The sequence below is a fragment of the Hypoxylon trugodes genome, assembly GCF_022578975.1.
Source record: "Hypoxylon trugodes strain CBS 135444 unplaced genomic scaffold F4822scaffold_5, whole genome shotgun sequence".
In the NCBI taxonomy this organism is placed as follows: Eukaryota; Fungi; Ascomycota; class Sordariomycetes; order Xylariales; family Hypoxylaceae; genus Hypoxylon; species Hypoxylon trugodes.
The window spans coordinates 817,112-836,363 of NW_026250020.1; the positions used below are offsets into that span (position 1 = coordinate 817,112).

The 19,252-nt window shown below is 46.8% G+C and overlaps 4 protein-coding genes across 4 annotated transcripts; 1 reads left to right on the plus strand and 3 right to left on the minus strand.

Moving 5' to 3' along the window:
* Positions 1-1,084: 1,084 nt before the first annotated feature.
* Positions 1,085-3,653, minus strand: F4822DRAFT_245414 (putative bicyclomycin resistance protein). Its single transcript, XM_051454355.1, has 9 exons — positions 2,885-3,653; positions 2,716-2,822; positions 2,524-2,660; positions 2,328-2,461; positions 2,211-2,271; positions 2,073-2,136; positions 1,470-2,018; positions 1,332-1,400; positions 1,085-1,272 (listed from the first exon to the last, which is right to left on the minus strand). Exons 1-9 carry the CDS (start codon positions 3,211-3,213, stop codon positions 1,109-1,111), a joined length of 1,614 nt encoding a protein of 537 aa, XP_051314173.1. The 5' UTR covers positions 3,214-3,653; the 3' UTR covers positions 1,085-1,108.
* A 694-nt stretch (positions 3,654-4,347) lies between these two features.
* F4822DRAFT_245493 (Pentafunctional AroM protein) lies at positions 4,348-9,916 on the plus strand. Its single transcript, XM_051454358.1, has 2 exons — positions 4,348-9,545; positions 9,613-9,916. The coding sequence occupies exons 1-2, from the start codon at positions 4,905-4,907 to the stop codon at positions 9,802-9,804; spliced, it is 4,833 nt and encodes a 1,610-aa protein (XP_051314174.1). The 5' UTR covers positions 4,348-4,904; the 3' UTR covers positions 9,805-9,916.
* Positions 9,917-13,512: 3,596 nt separating this feature from the next.
* F4822DRAFT_245508 (uncharacterized protein) lies at positions 13,513-16,316 on the minus strand. The gene is made up of 2 exons (XM_051454359.1): positions 15,016-16,316; positions 13,513-14,925 (listed from the first exon to the last, which is right to left on the minus strand). The coding sequence occupies exons 1-2, from the start codon at positions 15,854-15,856 to the stop codon at positions 13,715-13,717; spliced, it is 2,052 nt and encodes a 683-aa protein (XP_051314175.1). The 5' UTR covers positions 15,857-16,316; the 3' UTR covers positions 13,513-13,714.
* Positions 16,317-17,261: 945 nt separating this feature from the next.
* On the minus strand, positions 17,262-17,916 carry F4822DRAFT_402722 (uncharacterized protein). Its single transcript, XM_051458042.1, has one exon. The coding sequence runs from the start codon at positions 17,562-17,564 to the stop codon at positions 17,325-17,327; it is 240 nt and encodes a 79-aa protein (XP_051314176.1). The 5' UTR covers positions 17,565-17,916; the 3' UTR covers positions 17,262-17,324.
* Positions 17,917-19,252: the final 1,336 nt, after the last annotated feature.

A 19,252-nucleotide genomic window follows, 5' to 3' on the forward strand; every position in this document is an offset into this window, starting at 1 on the left:
GCATCGAGGTTTCGGTCGGGACTATAGTACCGTCGAAGACAAATATGGATCTGGGAACCCTGTTGTCAAGGCCGCGGCAGTACATGAAGGTATCGCACTCGGGGCAACGGATGAAGTAATTAGGTCGATTGACACCTGGTGAAGAGAAAACGTTGGTGCACCCTGGGCAATAGTCAATACCAACTACACCAAGCAAATCATCAGGGCCGAGGAGTTTACCATACCGTTATAAAAAATGAGGGAATCGCCTCGGAAAACGGCCCAGTAAATGCAATCGAGCGGGGTGCCGGTCGCATCGACATGACCACTGTACGTGTTCCGGCGCATCTGATCTAGTCAGCTCCGGAGCAGTTGGAGAAAGAGTGGTGAAGGTGTAACTTACTATAAGCGATTGAGGACGACGGATCTGCGCCCAAATCTACGGAGTAAGATATCAGGATGCATTTCTTCGCTAGTCTAGCTCTCGATTTAATTGGGATACATACCGGACCGCATTCGCACTCGAGGCCAACGCACAGAGATTCTCTGGCAGACATCGTGATGTTCTAATCGGAACAATCTCTTGTTAGATTGGGTATTCGGGGTGAGAGGTTCTTCTGGTAGGCTTGGGTTGGTTTGCTGGGTTGGATTTCAGCACTCAAAGTCGTGTGGTGAAGTTGAATGGATCAGGGAGGAATTTCAGGAAGCATGCAAAGTCTCTTAAATTAGATCAAGCGGGGCCAGAATGCATGTTATTCTCACGAGAGGGCAACTACAATAGGTGGGTAGCTAGCAGCCGCTCTCCTGAACTGGTCCACGCGTGTCGTGTGACTGCTGTATGGACTACCTCGCGAGCTACTACCTTATCCTACAAGCAGATACCCAATCACAATATATCGTTAGTCCGAATAGTAGGCAGCTCCTTCTAACACAGTATACTCCATACAAGTTAGCATTTTACCTAAATTACTCTAGGGAACCTCGCAAGTATAATCTCTGGGGAAGGCCCACGGCAAGTCGCTATTATAAGGTAATAATCTATGTTCCATTTCGTGGGTATATACATTCTGATAAACACTAGACACATTGAAAGAGGCCTTGGATTCCGCTAATAAATTCAGATCCACGTCTATATCTGTGTAGCAAATCTACTATGTCTTCGGATTTGCTTCCCGTAGCGGAAGAATAAATATGGAAATGGCATCATCGCTACCGTTAGAAAGGCAAGTAAGCTCGAGCCCCATTGGTAACCAAGCTTGTGGTACATCTGTATTCCAAAGAGAGGGAAGGCGGCTGTTGCGAAATTCAGTCAGCAAACAATAAGTACAGATGGAAGGACGCACGTTACTTACCAGCAAACATGCACCTGGTAAAGGTATTCGAGGCAAGAGCTGAAGCAGCGTATTGTGGGTAAGCGTCCACTACCAAGATAATTAGCCAATGCGAAAATACGGGACTAGAAGAATACCACGCGTGGAAATCGCACTTACCAAGAAATGTGAATATTCCGGTGAACACCATCAGCGTACCACAGCCAAAAATGCCTGACCCAATGATAGGCACAATCCAGTGGACCCACGGATACGCAGTCCATGCGAAGATGAACAACCCGATAGGAACGAGGACTGCCCCAGCGATCGCAGGTGATAGTCGGAATTCAGGCTCGGGGTTACCGTTGTTTTTTGCCAGGAGCCTTTGATGCGTGCGACGCCATATAGAATCCGTCGCAGAGCACAAAATCATTCCGACAAATATACCAAGGAAACTTAAGCCGGTCTGCCAAAGATTGAAGCCATACGTATCGCCGAAGACTAAGCCAAATGCCCCGAAAAATAGATAGAGAACGCCAAGTAAGATGGCGGAGAATAGGCAGAGCAGTAGGCACATTGGCTCGAAGATGAGCAATTGGAATGGGCGTAGCAAGGAATATCCAACGGTCCTAACCACAGACTTGGTTGATTTCTCCATCGGAGCCTTCCATCGTTCATCCCCAGTCTCCTTTCTTAGATGTCTGGCTTTTTCGCGAAGCTTGATTGGATCTATTATACCCATCAGTATTCCAAAGAACGACCCCTAGTTACTTGGGTGCTTACGGTAGGTTTCAGGGGCGAAAACGAGGACCATCACCATCAAAATGAAAGCCCAGATAATCATCGCCTAATTCAATCCGAAGGTCAGTATTCCAGGCTTGCCTAAAACCAATACCAGCGGGGTTAGATCAGGGCACATACATAGTACGTCCATCTCCAGGTCGAGTAGTAATTAATGAACCCGCCAAGCAAAGGCCCCAAGCTTAATTATATTAGTTCGACTTTATCACACATTACGATAATAATATGGGATCTCACCTTGGGCCAATAAAAGGAGAAAACGACACAACCACCATCGGCGCTTGTATCATGTCGGGTCTGAATACATCATTGACAGTACCGCCGGCAACGCTGAGAAATGAGCTCCCAGCAAATCCATCGATGAATCGTGCCTATAACCCATGTTAACCCCTCGCAGTGGACATTATTATATGAAAATAAAGTTGAGGCATACCACTAGCATTGTCGCAGCATTGTGTGCAACAGCACTTGGTATCAACCATATTAGGAACATTGCCCAGGATGCAAGATAAATCGGCCTACGGCCAACGAATTCGCTCAGGGGGCTCATGAGGAGCGGGCCAAGAGCAACTGAAATGAAGAATTTAGCGAAGGATACTCATCAGGAGCCTTAATGAGAACGTACTACCGAGGACGAAAAGTGATAACCCAAGCGTGCCAACAATACTCGATATATGAAACTCAGGATTCATTTGGTTATACGTTGATGCATAGATAGAGCTTGTGCATGTACTATCTTCATTGTTAGAGTACGGCTTTGTTGTGAGGCGGTGGGTTGGATGAGTCGGACTTACACACATAAACTCCCCATACAGACAGTTATCACCACAAGCCATTTTCGGATTATATTCATACTTCGAGGGTTCATTAGATCATCGTCACCATCCCAGGCTACCTCGAAAGGGTCTTTCTCGGTTTGAGGTTGAGCGGGAGTGAGTGTGTCGTCTGTGGCATCGCCGTCTTCTAAGTCGGCAACACCATGCCCGTTATTTGATCGGATGCGAGTGATCGACGAGGAGCGTATTTGGGATAAGGAACGTGCTGCAAGGGACCTTTCCCGGCCAGTGCCTGGTCTTGATTCGACCTCAAGCTTTTCCACGTCTTTGTCGATAGCGGAAGCCATATTGTCCAAATCCCCCCAAAATGGGACAAGCCAATAGCGTTCTTCCCAGACTTAAGGTATCGTTTGAGTTAGTCCAATGTAACGATAACCCCAGTCTACTAATGTTTTTGTTTGGGGGGGTGATGCTGTAGGTCAGCCAACAATAAAATAGTTCACGACACAAGGCACAAAATCACAAGAACAAAAACTGCTCGGGTTGGCACAAAGAGTCATGATATATAGCCTGGCAATGACGGTACCATTATAGGTAAGTAATTCAGTCATTCCATGGACCCACACGTAACCATACTAGAATTGCCCAAATGGAGGGCTGAAAAACGCGAGGCCGCGAAGAGTGGACTGCGGGTACCCCTGTGAACATGGTCAACATTTTACGTACTAGGCGGAAAGATTGCCCTGGATCTATAAGAAGGTAGCTAAAGCCTATATACATTTATTAATCAGCCTTTCTATTGATTTTCAATATTTCTACAGCCCCGATTATAGTAGAAAATACATGGATATTTTGTCAGTTCGTACGGCGCATTTTGGATATGGTCAAAAAAGAGGAGAGGCATAGTAAGAAAAAAGCATACACCGACATAGCCGACATTACAATGTGAAACATCAAGATCAGATAACTCATTTGAATTGGACAGCAGCAGAAGATATCCCCGTAATATTCCGACAAAAATAAGCGGTACTCGTGATGCCGAATTTCTAGAGAGACGCGGTGTGTGAAAATTCGGGATTTGGCTGGCTTGTAGGTGGTAGGAGATACGAATTGCGGTCTTTTATTATCGCCGAAGGTAGATCGCCCGTTTGCTTGGCGTTATAAAGGAGATTGGCCTGTCAACCAAAACCAGCGGGAATGTTCTTCCATAGTTTTCATCGCCTCTTCCATGTTATTACCAATCGAAGATATTATTAAATATGAACGGATTAGTTCATCCTGGAGTCCTAGTACTTTTGTAGGTAGGTCGATGCCACATTGTCATATCTCCGAAGCAGTGTCAGAGACGCGATGGGCGCAATCTCGTATGAAGATCGTGTATTCTTGTACACAACTATGCACAATTGTGCACAACTGTATAAAAGAGTAAATCGTGATTAAGGTGAGTTTTATGTCGGCGGCTAAAACGCGGGTATGTATCTGTCAAGCTTCTGGACCCCACTACTAATGCCCCGCGTACCGGAGTTTCCTTATTAGCACTTTGAGCTATCGCTGTCACATAGCTCAATTCTTATTGGTCAATCGGCGGACCCATCCCAAAGATTCTGCAGGAACGGCCAGAATTTTTTGGTGGAGGACCGCATCGGACCCTAGCTCAAAGGGTCGTCGGCCTAATCGCCTCACACTCTTACACTTACAACATCCCATTCATTGTTAATACTCAACCAAGCATTTCGCTTCTTTGCTTTCTAATTCGTGCCAACATTCCCTCAATCCCTTCTTGAATTTCCACGAGAGGTGAAGATCTAATTCTATTTCCATGGAGTGAACTATCAAAATTCTGCTAGAATTTGTCGAGATCTAGCTACTGGATTTCCTTCCAAGAACCCCTCACCACGTATATATCACCCACGTAAAAGCAATTTTTCTTCCTTCTTTCAAGCTAATTACGGAGTATTAGATATTCCTTCTACTTTTCTCGTCGGTGGTGTTCACAGGATAGCCACATTAATATACCGCTCCTTTTATCACAGTCACTATGGCGAGTCAAACGACCAGCGCCGAGGGTCCAACCCGTATTCCAATTCTAGGGTCTGACTCTATCATTGTCGACCATGGCATCTGGCAAGCCTTTGTGCCTGATGATCTCCTCGACAATATCAAGTCTTCTACATATATTGTCATTACCGATACCAACCTTCACGACCGATATGTGCCTCCCTTTTTAGATATTTTCAACAAAGCAATCGAGCGCCGCAATGCACAAAGCAGAGTACTTACCTACACCATTCCTCCTGGCGAAACATCCAAAAGTCGCGAGACGAAGGCCGAGATAGAAGACTGGATGTTGTCTCAGCAATGTACGAGGGATACTGTCATTATTGCGCTGGGTGGCGGTGTGATTGGTGATATGATTGGTTATGTCGCAGCCACTTTCATGCGCGGCGTCCGTTTTGTCCAGGTCCCAACCACCCTTCTTTCTATGGTTGATTCATCTATCGGAGGCAAGACTGCCATCGATACACCCATGGGTAAGAACCTCATTGGGTCTTTCTGGCAACCTCAGCGCATCTACATAGATCTCGCATTTCTTGAGACACTTCCTGTGCGCGAGTTCATAAATGGCATGGCCGAAGTAATTAAAACCGCTGCCATATGGAATGAGTCCGAATTTACAGCTCTCGAAGAAAATGCTGCTTTAATCCTCAGCACCATCCGGTCCAAAACCGCCAATCCTAGTGAAAGGCTACTCCCGATTCGCACCATACTTAAGCGCATTGTTCTCGCTTCTGCCCGCGTCAAGGCTGAGGTTGTTTCTAAGGACGAAAAGGAGGGCGGTTTACGAAATCTTCTTAATTTCGGTCACTCTATCGGTCATGCTTTCGAAGCTATCCTCACGCCCCAAGTTTTACATGGCGAGGCCGTAGCAATTGGAATGGTTAAGGAGGCCGAATTAGCCCGATACCTAGGTGTTTTGCGACCAGGCGCAGTAGCACGGCTGGTCAAATGCATCGCGAGTTATGACTTACCAACTTCTCTTCATGACAAGCGTATCGTGAAGTTGACAGCCGGGAAGAAATGTCCCGTCGATGTATTGCTGCAAAAGATGGCTGTCGATAAGAAAAACGAGGGGAAGAAGAAGAAAATCGTTCTCCTATCTGCTGTAGGCCAAACCTACGAGCCGCGAGCAAGCGTTGTTGATGATAGCGCCATCCGAGTTGTTTTGTCTCCTGCTATCCGAGTCCAACCAGGAGTACCTAAGGAACTCAGTGTGCAGGTGACTCCACCTGGATCCAAGAGTATCTCTAATCGGGCTTTGGTACTTGCTGCACTCGGTAATGGAACTTGTCGAGTTAAGAACTTACTTCACTCCGATGATACCGAGTATATGTTATCGGCTATCGGTGGCCTAAACGGAGCGACGTACTCGTGGGAAGATGCTGGGGAAGTCCTTGTGGTTACTGGGAAAGGCGGCAAACTTCAAGCAAGCCAAGATCCCCTTTATCTCGGTAATGCAGGAACGGCTTCTCGTTTCCTAACCACTGTGGTAGCCCTATGTTCGCCTTCTACCGCACCTTCCACTATCTTAACCGGCAATTCAAGGATGAAAGTGAGACCGATTGGCCCGCTTGTTGACGCCCTACGATCTAACGGCGTCAACATAAAATACCTAGAGAAGGAAAAGAGTCTCCCTGTACAAGTTGATGCAGCTGGTGGTCTTGACGGAGGTGTTATTGAGTTGGCTGCGACAATTTCGTCTCAATATGTGTCGTCTATCCTAATGTGCGCACCCTACGCCAAGAAACCCGTAACTCTCCGTTTAGTGGGTGGTAAGCCAATCTCGCAGCTTTATATCGACATGACCATCGCTATGATGAAGGCGTTCGGTGTTTCCGTCACGAAATCCACAGATGAACCTCATACCTACCACATTCCCCAAGGCGTATATCAAAATCCCGATGAATATGTCGTAGAGAGCGATGCTAGCTCGGCAACTTACCCGCTCGCGGTCGCTGCTATCACTGGCACTACCTGCACAATCCCCAACATCGGCGCAGCCTCTTTACAAGGGGATGCTCGTTTTGCAACGGATGTTCTGCGTCCGATGGGATGTACTGTAGAACAGACTGCTACGTCAACCACGGTAACTGGACCGAAACCGGGTGGCCTAAAGGGCATTGAGGTTGATATGGAGCCTATGACAGATGCATTCTTGACAGCCTCAGTCCTCGCTGCTGTGGCGTCTGGCGAGACACGGATTACCGGAATAGCAAATCAGCGGGTCAAGGAGTGCAATCGTATCGAAGCTATGAGAGAGCAGCTTGCAAAATTCGGTGTACATTGCAGTGAGCTTGAGGACGGAATTGTCATCGCGGGCAAACGGCTAGCGGGCATTTCTAAACCTACTGACAGTATTTTTTGCTATGACGACCACCGCGTAGCCATGAGCTTTAGTGTTCTATCCGTTGTAGCACCGGGTCCAGTACTCATTCTTGAACGCGAATGTACTGGAAAGACATGGCCCGGCTGGTGGGATGTATTGGCTCAATCGTTCAAGGTTAGTTTAACTGGCGATGAAGCTGTGCCTGGTGCTTCCCAAAAGACAAAACAAACCGAAACCGAGTCATCTATCTTCATCGTTGGAATGCGAGGCGCTGGAAAGACCACGACCGGTAGATGGGTAGCCAAAATCCTCGGACGTCCTTTTATTGATCTCGACCACGAATTAGAACGTAGGGCCGGCCTAACAATCCCGCAGATCATAGAAGAAAGTGGTCGTGGTTGGGAAGGATTTAGGAGCGATGAACTTGAGCTTCTGCGGGATGTTATGAAAAATCAAGGCAAAGGTCATGTTTTCTCCTGCGGTGGTGGCATTGTCGAGACACCAGAAGCTCGGGATTTGCTTATCTCTTACCACCGCAATGGTGGTGCGGTTCTCCTCGTCAACCGCGACGTGGAACAAATGGTACAATACCTAATGCAAGATAAAACCCGTCCTGCCTATTCTGAGGAGATTCTTGGTGTCTATAAGCGGCGCAGACCCTTATTCCAGGAATGCAGCAATTACGAATATCACAGCCCACACCTTGATCCACCTGAGGGGGTTAGTGACCCACCTGCTGACTTCGTCCAATTCGTGTCCACCATTAGTGGTAAAAGCACTCATTTCGAAGACACCAAGAAGAAATCTCAGTCTTTCTTCGTGAACCTCACCGTGCCAGACCTCTTGTCGGAGATTAAAACGATTCCGCAAATTGTGGTTGGCGTTGATGCCGTTGAACTGCGCGTTGATTTACTTGAAGACATCTCGCCCGAATCGCTAGCAAAGCAAATATCGTTCCTACGTTTGGAAGCGAAAATACCAATCATATTCACGGTCCGATCAAAATCACAAGGTGGCCGTTTCGAATATAAGTCCGAGGAAGAATTGCTCCCACTATACCAGACGGCTATGCGTACAGGGGTCGAGTACGTGGACCTTGAAATGACACTATCGGATGAGACCCTAGATACGATCATCCAGTCCAAAAGCACTTCTACGCGCATCATTGCATCGCATCACGACCCTAAAGGTAATCTATCGTGGAAAAATGGCGCCTGGCAACAATGGTACAACCGAGCACTTCAATACGGTGACATTATCAAACTAGTCGGAGTCGCGAAGAAGGAACAAGATAATTACTCTCTGTTTGACTTTAGGGATAGGATGTTTGCTGCGCACGGTAAGCCCATCATAGCTTTAAATATGGGCGACGTTGGTAAACTGTCTCGAGTGATGAACAGCTTTTTTACACCCGTCACACATCCCGCTATGACGCAGAAGGCAGCTCCCGGCCAAGTGTCTACGGCCGATATTCGCAGGGCTCTAGCAATAATCGGGAAGATAGAGCCCAAGAAGTTTTATTTATTTGGGAAACCCATCCAAGCTTCGAGGTCGCCAGTCTTGCACAATACTCTATTCAACAAGACTGGATTGCCCCATGAATATTATCTCAAAGAAACCTCTAATGTGAAGGATTTGGAGGACTTGATTAGGTCGTCCGAATTTGGGGGCGCTTCGGTCACAATCCCACTAAAGATTAACATCATGAAGTTACTTGACGACGTCTCAGAATCGGCCAATATTATTGGCGCCGTCAACACAATCATACCTATAGCTTCGCAAGACGGATCAAAGCCACGCCTTCTTGGCGACAACACGGACTGGAGAGGTATGGTTCACTCCCTACGTACGGCCGGACTCACGCTACCATCCGAAGCCAGTGAGAAGGGTGCGGTGGTAGTAGGGACCGGCGGTACTAGCAGGGCAGCCATCTATGCACTACATTCGCTCGGCTACAGCCCTATATACGTTGTGGCGCGAAATAGCAACGCCGTCAAAACTCTTCAATCTTCATTCCCTAGTCACATCAGGATCAAGAATGTGCAAGCGCCTAGTGATGTTCAACACATACCAAATGTCATCATCAGCACAATCCCTGCCGACAAACCCGTCGACAGCAATGTGAAGAGGCTACTTGAGTCCATTCTAGAAGAACCTCAGGATACTAAAGGACTGCGGTTCTTGCTGGAAATGGCTTACAATCCCCGCTACACGCCGTTAATGGAGTTAGCCGAAAGCCACCATTGGTTCACAATCACAGGCCTAGAGGTCCTTGCATCACAAGGCTATTATCAGGTGTGTAATATTCTATGAGGATATTAGTCGCGATGCTACTGCATTCATTTGCTAACCATTTTTATAGTTCCAACTTTGGACTGGTATCACACCTTTCTTCCCGGATGTACGACAACCTGTGCTAGGGCCGCCGCCGCCACCTCCGCCGCCGCCGAGGGTACCTTTTTGGAAGCGTCTTCTTCTTCACCTATGTGTTGCTACAGGTGTTGGTATTAGTATAGGGTTTTCGATCGGCGTCGCGGTTGGCAGATTTGACTGACACTTACGCATACACCTCGCTTCGTCTCGTGAGTTCGTTTATCGGATGCCTAGTTCCTTTGCTGCCACCGATCAAGTCTTTTTTGGCTTGCAGGAGCTCCCAGGGTGCTCCTGGGGCAAGAAGCAAGTGGTTGCCCTGGTAGCTGAGGGTCGAGTCATAAGCCCCGTGATATCCGAAAGACAGGCAACAATTCGTTGATTTACTCACTTTCAGCTTGGATGATATGCCTTCGGGGTCTATACAAGCCTACTCTTTGTCACAGCCTTCTTATTCGTATAGCATTAGTAAACGAGATGGGTTACAAGTGAATGATCATCCTAGCACACGTGACGCGGCTCTTGCGGCGGAGCATGCTTCGGCAGTAGTATACGGATCATGATATTCAATAAGACACGTAAACCTATGCATGTAGCCTTGATTCCAAATAGCGAAATAGTCTTTAGCGGAATGTAGAGGGTACATAAGAGGCGATATCTTGATGAGATCCTACGCGTTTTGTTGAGGCAATTTGTTGATCTATGTAGATGTATGAAGGAGATGCCGAGTTAAATTGCACATATACGGAGATCCCATTTGTGTGAAACGGTTCTAGGTAGCAAAGGATTCGCGTACCTGGCCGCCGCGTGGCTTGTTCCTGAGCACGTATACACGTATATACGTCACCGCCACAGATGACCTTGTAGCCACATTTGTAAACGTGTGGCTCAGCGGGCGAAGTACATTTGTACTACGCTCGGGTGGCCCCGGCTACCCCCGCAGACCCCAGAACAGACCAGAAAAAACTGGCTGACAAAGCGAGGTTACTGACAATGGAGTGAACTCGCTCTCGACCAGGTACGAAGTATGTATGCAGTACTTGGAAGGAACCAGGATTTGTGTTGCGACTATTTCCTTTTTACACATACGTACATGACCGGTACATATTCCGTATACCACACTGCAAACTGCACCATAGCGTTGTTCAATTTACGATCGAATGGAGTATGCCTCAATATACGAGTGATAAACTTGCACAGCGACGAGGGTCAGGTCCTTCATCCCTATGCCAGGTTACGTCATTGTTGGGCCTAGGGAGGTGGTCATGCAAACGAACATGATGTCGTGCAGTAGTCCCGCAAGTACCCTTACTTAGGTCGATACTTTATGTACGTATTTATTTTAGAGGATCCTTGTTCGGGGGGGTTACACACGGGTATACGAACGCACCATCACGTATGTATGTACCTAGGTATGTACTTAATTCCCTGCTACATATGTATGTAAATCCGTCTATCAATTTTTTAATACATACAATACATCAACATACGAGGTTGGTAATTTATCACAGGAGAAAAAGATTATCGTATGAAAGTAAATGTAAAAATAGAAATAGATCGTAGCTCCGATTGCTTAAAGTGCTTACACGGGGTGATTGTGTTGAATGTAACTTGTCATTTCTAAACAACCCTTCTTCGTTTACGCTTCCCTTTCGGTTCTGTTATGCCTGATGAGTATGGATTTTATGGGTGGATGTGGTAGATGTACCTACATGTATGTAATGCAGGAGATGAGAGCTATCTAGGGAAGAGCTTGAGGTAGGTAGGGGTAAGACGATGATACCTAACAAGCAGGCTCTCTCATTCAATTCGTTTCATTTTTTTTCTTGCCCTACATACCTTATCTTACTTACAGCAAGCAAGCAAGTTCAAACGAGAAGACTCGGAGCTGTCACCAATACGCATCAATTACGACCAACCTTGGCATTTGTCTATTCGTTGAGCCATCGCGAGATACGTGGAGACATCAGATGCCAGTCATATCTACGATGCGCGCACCAAACCCACGCGCATTGCGGTAATTACCTTACACATACATATGTCTACCTACATCGGAGCGTAACAAAAAGAACAATTATAAACGAGGTAGAATGAAGAAAAAAAAAATACAATAATGATAAATCATAATATTTCCAAGATTTAAGTAAGACAGCCGTACGGACGGCGTAAATAGTACATGTTGTGTAAGCCCGGGCATACATGCGTTTAATACCCTAGTAAATACATATGTACATGATAATATCTTGGAAGTAAGCAAGCAAACTTTCCCTTACACTATGCACACAAACAGGGTCCGCACTTACACCCGCTCCCTTGGGCAAGGGACCTCTTTGTTAGCCAAGGGAACCAATAGCAAGCCTTGCGATTGAGAGATGGCCTGTTTTTCGAGGCACCATAGGTTGCGCGCCTCAAAATATAAGCTTAATCTGCACACACCGTCAGGATTCCAACACGTATGCATGCACTCGACAATAACATGATATTCGACAGACACTATACCAAAGCACATTTTCGAAGAAACATTTCTAAACATCTCATATTATAATATGTTGTATACAGTACTAGGTAGTTAGGTAGGTAGTATTATTAAGTGTACCCTCGCAGGACATAATCTATCGTTGAAGGAGGAAGCTCGTGCATCGCATCGGCTTTCTTTTCTCTCCTCTTTTTGTTTTAGTTGACCGTCAATCCGTTATCGTACAATAAAAATAATATACCAATCTTTTTTTTTACCGACAATCAAACTCTCCCTGCTTTTAATAATGGTCCTGTGTTGCCGACCCAGTGCTGTGCTTGCCGATCAAGGCGATAGCTGAAAGAAATGAAATGCACTGGAAAAAAAAAAACAAATAAAAAATAGCCGCTGATCGTACAAGTCGTAATTAAGAGTATTCGTCTCGTCATATGCCTCCTCTTCCCCAATCACGTTCAAATGCTTTTGTCTTTCTTTTCCCCGCCAGAGAATCGTACAGCAAGTAGAGCACCCTCAAAAGTGCAACAATATAGTGGTGTAATGGTCATAGACAGCTGCCCATTGGCGGGACGAAAAAATTGTACAGTTGAACAAGCATTAAATGGATAATAGAAAGAGTAAAAATGGAAGAAATTTCAATCGCTGATCCGATCCCGGCCAATTTTTTGGTTTCCCCATGTCTATAAGTTACCCGAACCCGTAAGCCCATGAAGAAAAAAAAATAATGGAATATATAGATGACGTAAGGAAAATTCCTAAAGGTGAAGCAGAGTGGCATGAATGGACAAGGGAAAAACAGAACCCATCCATTTACGGCCCAAAACAATTTGATGATTAGATAGATAGATTCTGCTCCCGAAATGACGCCAAGCCCACTCCCTGCGGATATCCGCAAGAGAAAGAGGTGTGCGCGTCTGAATCGATGCAAAGTGATGACAGATGCGAAACATCATAATGCGTATCCCATAAAGAGCCGTAAGTTGATCGGTCAATCGTGATGGTTACATGGAGCTCGTCAGAAAACGGAACCATGGATGAGCTGTTCCGGTAGAAAGTACCAGAAATGGGTGTCAATGATGCAAAACGATGATAAGCGATATGGAATATGATGTAGGTGGTGATGCTGTTGCACTGAATGGCCCCACGCCCGAAAGCCCTTCGAAAGGGTTGAAAAGTTACGTCATGGGGAGACGTCATAGCGGTAGGGTGCCCAGTCATGGGTGCTGTGGGGATGAGTTTGGGTTCTAAATCGGTTCTAAATCCCAGGATCCTGATTGATCAGCAGTCTGGCCCGCGGGTCCTACCTAGAAGCCGTACTATCGCTAAAATGCGACCATGCCGTAAATAGCCAGGTGCATCGTTAGCCCGCAGGACCCTGCAGATTGACGTTGGACCCTGATATCGATCCTTCGTTCCAACGTCAACGGAACCCCCACCTGTACACCTCGGCTTTGCATGCATCCCCTAATGCATGTATGCCTGCATTGGGGCCTGGTCCAGCTTCCAGACCTTTCGAGTGCCCTCTCCGCCCAGGAACATCATCGCCTGCATATTCGAAATTCGCACTGCCTTGGCATCGGAGGAATACGTTGCAGAGTTCAGACTTTCACTATTCGCCAGCTCATACGCCAACACCACCTCGTCTGCGGTGCTTGCCTGGGAACTCGACGTCAGGGTGGCACACGCGATAGTGCCTCGTTAGAGCATCTGCACGACTAAATGTTTTCTCCTCGGTACAAAGGTCGCAACGAACCTTTTGCTTGCGTGCATTGTGAATCGTATCTTCGTGTCGCGTAAGGTCGTAGGGCCTAGAGAATATCGTATTGCATGGCTTGCCTGTGCTAGGGTTGATTCTTTCGCATTTATGCGGCCCGGCCTGACTGTTTAATACGGCGCCCGGCAATCCGGTAGATGTAGATGGTGACGATCTAACCTGGCTGAGGGCATTGGCTTGTCGATGTCCCTCGCGCTTGTGCTTCTGTAGCAGGGCTGGCGTTTCAAACCGTAGAGTACAACCGTGATACGTACAAGTGTAGGTACCACCATCGGCGCTGGATCCTGCTGGTTTCTGACTTGGCGCATCGCCGCTATCAGAATTCGTGGCCTCAGTAGAACTCACCCTCGAATATGTCGAGGCTGTGGGCGTCGCATGCTGCGGTTGTTGTCTGACGAATGGATATTGTTGGGGCAGCTGAATGTTGCTCGGCATGGAAAAGTTGAACCCGCTGTGTATCGGGGTCGAGGATACCGACTGAAAAGACGGACTCGACTGTTGCGAGATGTTTCTAGAAACCACATGCGTGTTGTCATTGCTAGCCGGCTCCATATTGTAACTATTAGTCTCCTGTGGCGGGAATAGAGGCATGTTAGCGCCGTCGTCAGATTCGTTGAAGTCAAGCATCGCGTCCTTGGGCGAAATCGTATTAGGAGTGCCTTGTTGCTGTGCGGAGCCGCGTGCTAGTTGCTGCTGTAGTTCTTTTGCGTCTCGTTCCGCCTTTCTCTGCTGGTGCATCTGTCGAGCGGATCCAAGTCGCATTTGCTCTACGCCCACTTGAGGAAAGTCGTTGATAGCGGAGGCGTATGGAGAACCTTGGCGAAATGGAGACTGGTCATCTCGAGGAGGGTTTGAGACAGGCGACTGCACCGCACTTAAGTGTTGGCTATTGGCGGCTTGAAGCCTCTGGGCAAATATCTCACTTGTCGGTGACATAGCGAGCTGAGTTTGAGGCGGTGGAGAAGCTGACGTGATTGTAAAATTGGGGTTGTATAACTCGTCGTTATAGATATCTGTCATTGTGCGGTCTAGCTTCGGAACATTGTTGTTGGGAAAAACTGAATCATCAAAAAAGTGTAAGTAATCTTCACATTCAGGGTCATAATCAGGGTCGCATAGAAGATGCGCCGCATGGATGGAGGCCTCACCATTCCTTGGTCTTCGACAGTCATCTTCGGTCTCGTGGAAGGAGGGAGTAGCTGGTGAGTCACCGCCTGCGATAGAACTCGCCACCGATACAGGATGAGATCTTGTCGCCGAACTTCCACCACCAATCGCCAGCTCTGCGTGCGGTGCTAAGCCTCGGTCATTCCTGAACCTGTGTTGCTGATTCGCTAGGTTTGGTAGGCCGTCTACCGAGGCTACATCGCGCGACATGTGTTGACCGCTAGAAACATCTCGGCTATTGTGGTGGCCATTGCGATTCACATTAGTAATGTTGCCATCGCGGTTGTTGCTGTTGAAGTTGGCCAAGGCGTTCGTGTAGAAGTTGTCGGACATAGGCAACGATTTTCCGATGTTATACGCGTAGTGGTTATCGCCACCACTCATGTCGTGGTACCCATCACTATTCGAGTCGGCGACGGCGATATGCGGGTTCGAGGTATTCGCATTGTATGGCGACGCTGGACCATTGGACCCTAACGAGGAGAGCGAAGATTCGCGCTGATGGCTGAAGCGATGTGTTGCCCTTGGGGTTTGCTGATTGCTGTGAAGCATCCACGAATCCGACGGCATCAAGTCGGGTACTTGTGTGAGACTCTGGCTGCTGTTCCCCCCGTCAAAGCCCTGTTGCGACGGCGTTGCCGGCGTCCTATATCGCTGAGTAGCAGCGATGGCGGCGGCAGCGGTATCGAGGTTCGAGAGCGACGTCGAGGGATTAAAAGCGTTATTCGTACTCGAGCTGCCGTCGAGGGACTGTTGCGAGAAGAATGGGTAGGTTTGGTGATTTCTCGATGTAAAGTTATTTTGATCAAGCATCTGCATCATATTGTGTGACGATGCGATGGAGTCGAACGAGTGAAACTGGTGTCGGAACGTATATTCGATTTTAATTTTCTTTTGTGTTTGCGATTGCGTGTGTATTTCGTATTCAAAAGGATTAAAAGAGTTTTAATGTAGTTCAGACGTAGGGTAAGTGTATATTAGTTTGGTAAGTGTAGATGATAAAGTGTGGGGTGGAAGGTAAAGGGCCCGGGAGTGGCGAGTGTCGATGATTAAATAGGAGGGTCCAATGACGGCCGTACAATCGGGGACCAGGGGAGAGGGAGGGTGACAAGTACCTAGGTACTTCCGAGGTACAAGGAAACTGTTTCCAGTCCCTTGTCTCTAGTTTAACAAGCTCAAAGTGAACCCTAACAGGAAGATCCTCCTAGCTTTTCAAAGTTCTTTGCTAGTAACCTTATTTGGGTACTGACGACTCGGAACCGGATTCCACCGCTCCAAATCAAGTCACCAATCAAGACTGAGACTATTCCCTTATAGACAACTCTTTCTCCCCTCTTCGAATCGAATGAGTAATCGTCAGGTGCTGGAGCCCGTAACAATGATGTTGGCTTGATAATAAAGCACTTAGGTCATGTGGCCCAACCAGGTTTATTGACTTTGGATGCTGTGTCTTTCTTTGTCTTCGACTTGCGTGTCCGATTCGGCTTCTAGGCTACCGTCGCAAGATGTTATCTGTAATGCTGCCCCGGTCGAATGCAAGTCGGAGTTTGGTCGGTGTGTAGTATGAGTCTTATTCTAACTCTTGTTCTTATCTTTGCCTGTCTTGATGTGGACGGATGATGCGGAATAAGACGGTGTTTGACGATGATATATAATGTTTATCCGGAGGGAGGTAACGGGTCCATATTGTTAATACATTCTGCATACATGGTAGTAGTAGCGCCCATTGCATGTAGCATGTAATTATTCATCTTCGGGGAAGCCAGAGAGAGATCTGTAGTAGGTACGTTGATGCCTATTGGGTCTTTGGGTTGTTAGGGCGTATTGTTGGGTAATGGGGGTAATGGACAAGGAAGCAGAATGATGGATGTGTAGGGAAAAAATGTACATGGGCGCACAGGTGGAGAAGCCCTGGTCCCTTGGCGCTGAAATGACGTATATAGTTTGCACTTCTTATCCATGGATGGGAGGCCCGACAGGGGTGCGCTGGCCTTGTACTATGTACTGATTCAAGATGCATTCAAAGTGGGTCGATCTCAATTGGTCGTACAACATTTGATCGTTGAGACCTTTTCTCATGTACCTAGGTACTTACATACTCTGATACGTCTAGTTTCTATTTTATCTCATTTTCTTCCTAGCTTTGCATCATTACTCCCCCTTTAGGCCTACTTAGTCCGATACCTGTCCGACACACCATTTTCTCAATTGTGTTTGCATTATGTACGTCAGGATGTAAGTATCCTTCGAATACGTACCTTTCCTTTCCTCGGTTTCCGATGTATATCCGTCAGGGTCTCTTCCAATTCGCGAAGACCGACCCGTCCAGGTGCACTGCCACTTCTAGATGCTTCATACTGCTTAACAAGCCACATTTTCTCAGCGGATCGAGACCAGATTTTTCTCCGCATATTTCCATTCTTGGCAAGACTTTCCGAAGAGACTCAATTCTGCGGTTAAGACAAGAGGCGTTGACTGATACACACATACACACAAGCAAGGTAATGGCATGATAACCGCATGCAGCCATGTTTAATTCGAATTATGCACAAAGATACATACATCCCTTCTAAATACAGGTACGAGCCCAGAACACTCCTTGGGATGGTACATAGATCCACGTGCGCAAGATCTAGAACCACCGCGGAGAACGGGTCACATGTCAGGTACCAGTCAGATCATCTCTCGTGTTGGTCGGGTCACCGTCGTGCCACAGTCATAATCCCGCATAATACTAATCATGAACCATTTTGAATTAAACATATGTAGTGAATGCGACAATCATGAAATGAACAAAATGGAGTTGCCGGGAAATGTATCTGCAAATGAGTCTTACCTCGGCGCTTCGTCTTCATCCTTGCGGACATTCAGCGCATCGGAACTGATGGAGTTTACGATGTAACAAGTAAAGGATCATTTAATTAAGGCCGAACCGCATTATTACTTGCGCAGCTTCGGGTTTACGGCCTTAGGATGCGGCTATTATGCAACATAATCATTCCGGATTCTCCTTTTGGTTCATTATATCGATTACCCCCGGGATTTCAAATTCTTCAAAAAGTAAGAATAAAAATTGAAAAAATAAAAAATAAAAAATTTCATCTCCGGGGAAATATTGGTACACACATTTCCAAATGTCTCGGCATTCGATCCAGGTCTTATTCAGCCCTACGAGGTATCATCGGACTAGGATGTCCGATTAGGCGCCTTAAAATCTAATCAACATGCCGATGAGTCCGACGCCCTAGATCCTGCATTAGGACAATGGTGTTGATTACAACACAGCATGACTGACATTCATTTTTTTTTTCCTTTTTTTCTTCTTTTCTTCACACCAATGAGTAGCATACAGAATTGTGACATTCTTTATTTCCGGTTGATACGCAGATCCCGAGCCCGGGGTGTGCAGAACCGAAGGACCACGTGACACACACAAAGCCCGTTCACAACGTTTGAATGGTTCTGAATAACTTTGACAATATGTACGTCTGGCCAACGGCGTTCGCCGTTCCAAGGCTAGACCAATTGGTTCCCCATTATACCCCTGTCCGGCAATTGAATTTTGGTTACACTCCTCGTTGGCACAATTAAGACCCGAGAATCTGGAATCAGAATTATTGGATTCTAGGCTTGGTAAGAAAATTTTTATTCAAGAGAAAAGATTATAGTATTTCCGTGGAAGGTTCTCCATGATGCGTGATCATACTAAAATAAGACTTAAAAAATAAAAAAAATCCAGGAACCACGCATTAATAAAAGTGGCTGTGCTGCATCGCTGCACAGGTACCTTGCATGTCGGATGACCCGGTCAATTATTTCCGATTTCCGTCCTTCATCTTCCCCATCTACTCCGTTCTACCGTTCGTGTAAGCGACCCGAATCCGCAAACACGGGACTGAAATAGGTATAGTAACTTTATGATTCAATGGGACGCATACTTAGGTATAGTATACATAGGGGATGTATTTATTTTCTCCCGATTTATTTCAAATAATTCAACAAGTACGGAGGTACATATGATGTCAATAGGGATTGGGAGGCCGCCCAATATCTACACCTAACAGATGGCCGGGTCTACCTTGACCACGCATACACCCGGCGATGATTCACTTTTCACCAACGGCTACGATCGCTTTCAATCGCATATGAGTCTGTAATACCCACCTCATCATACTTGACTATACTTGTCAGACAGGCAGCCATTTCAGGAACCAGCAA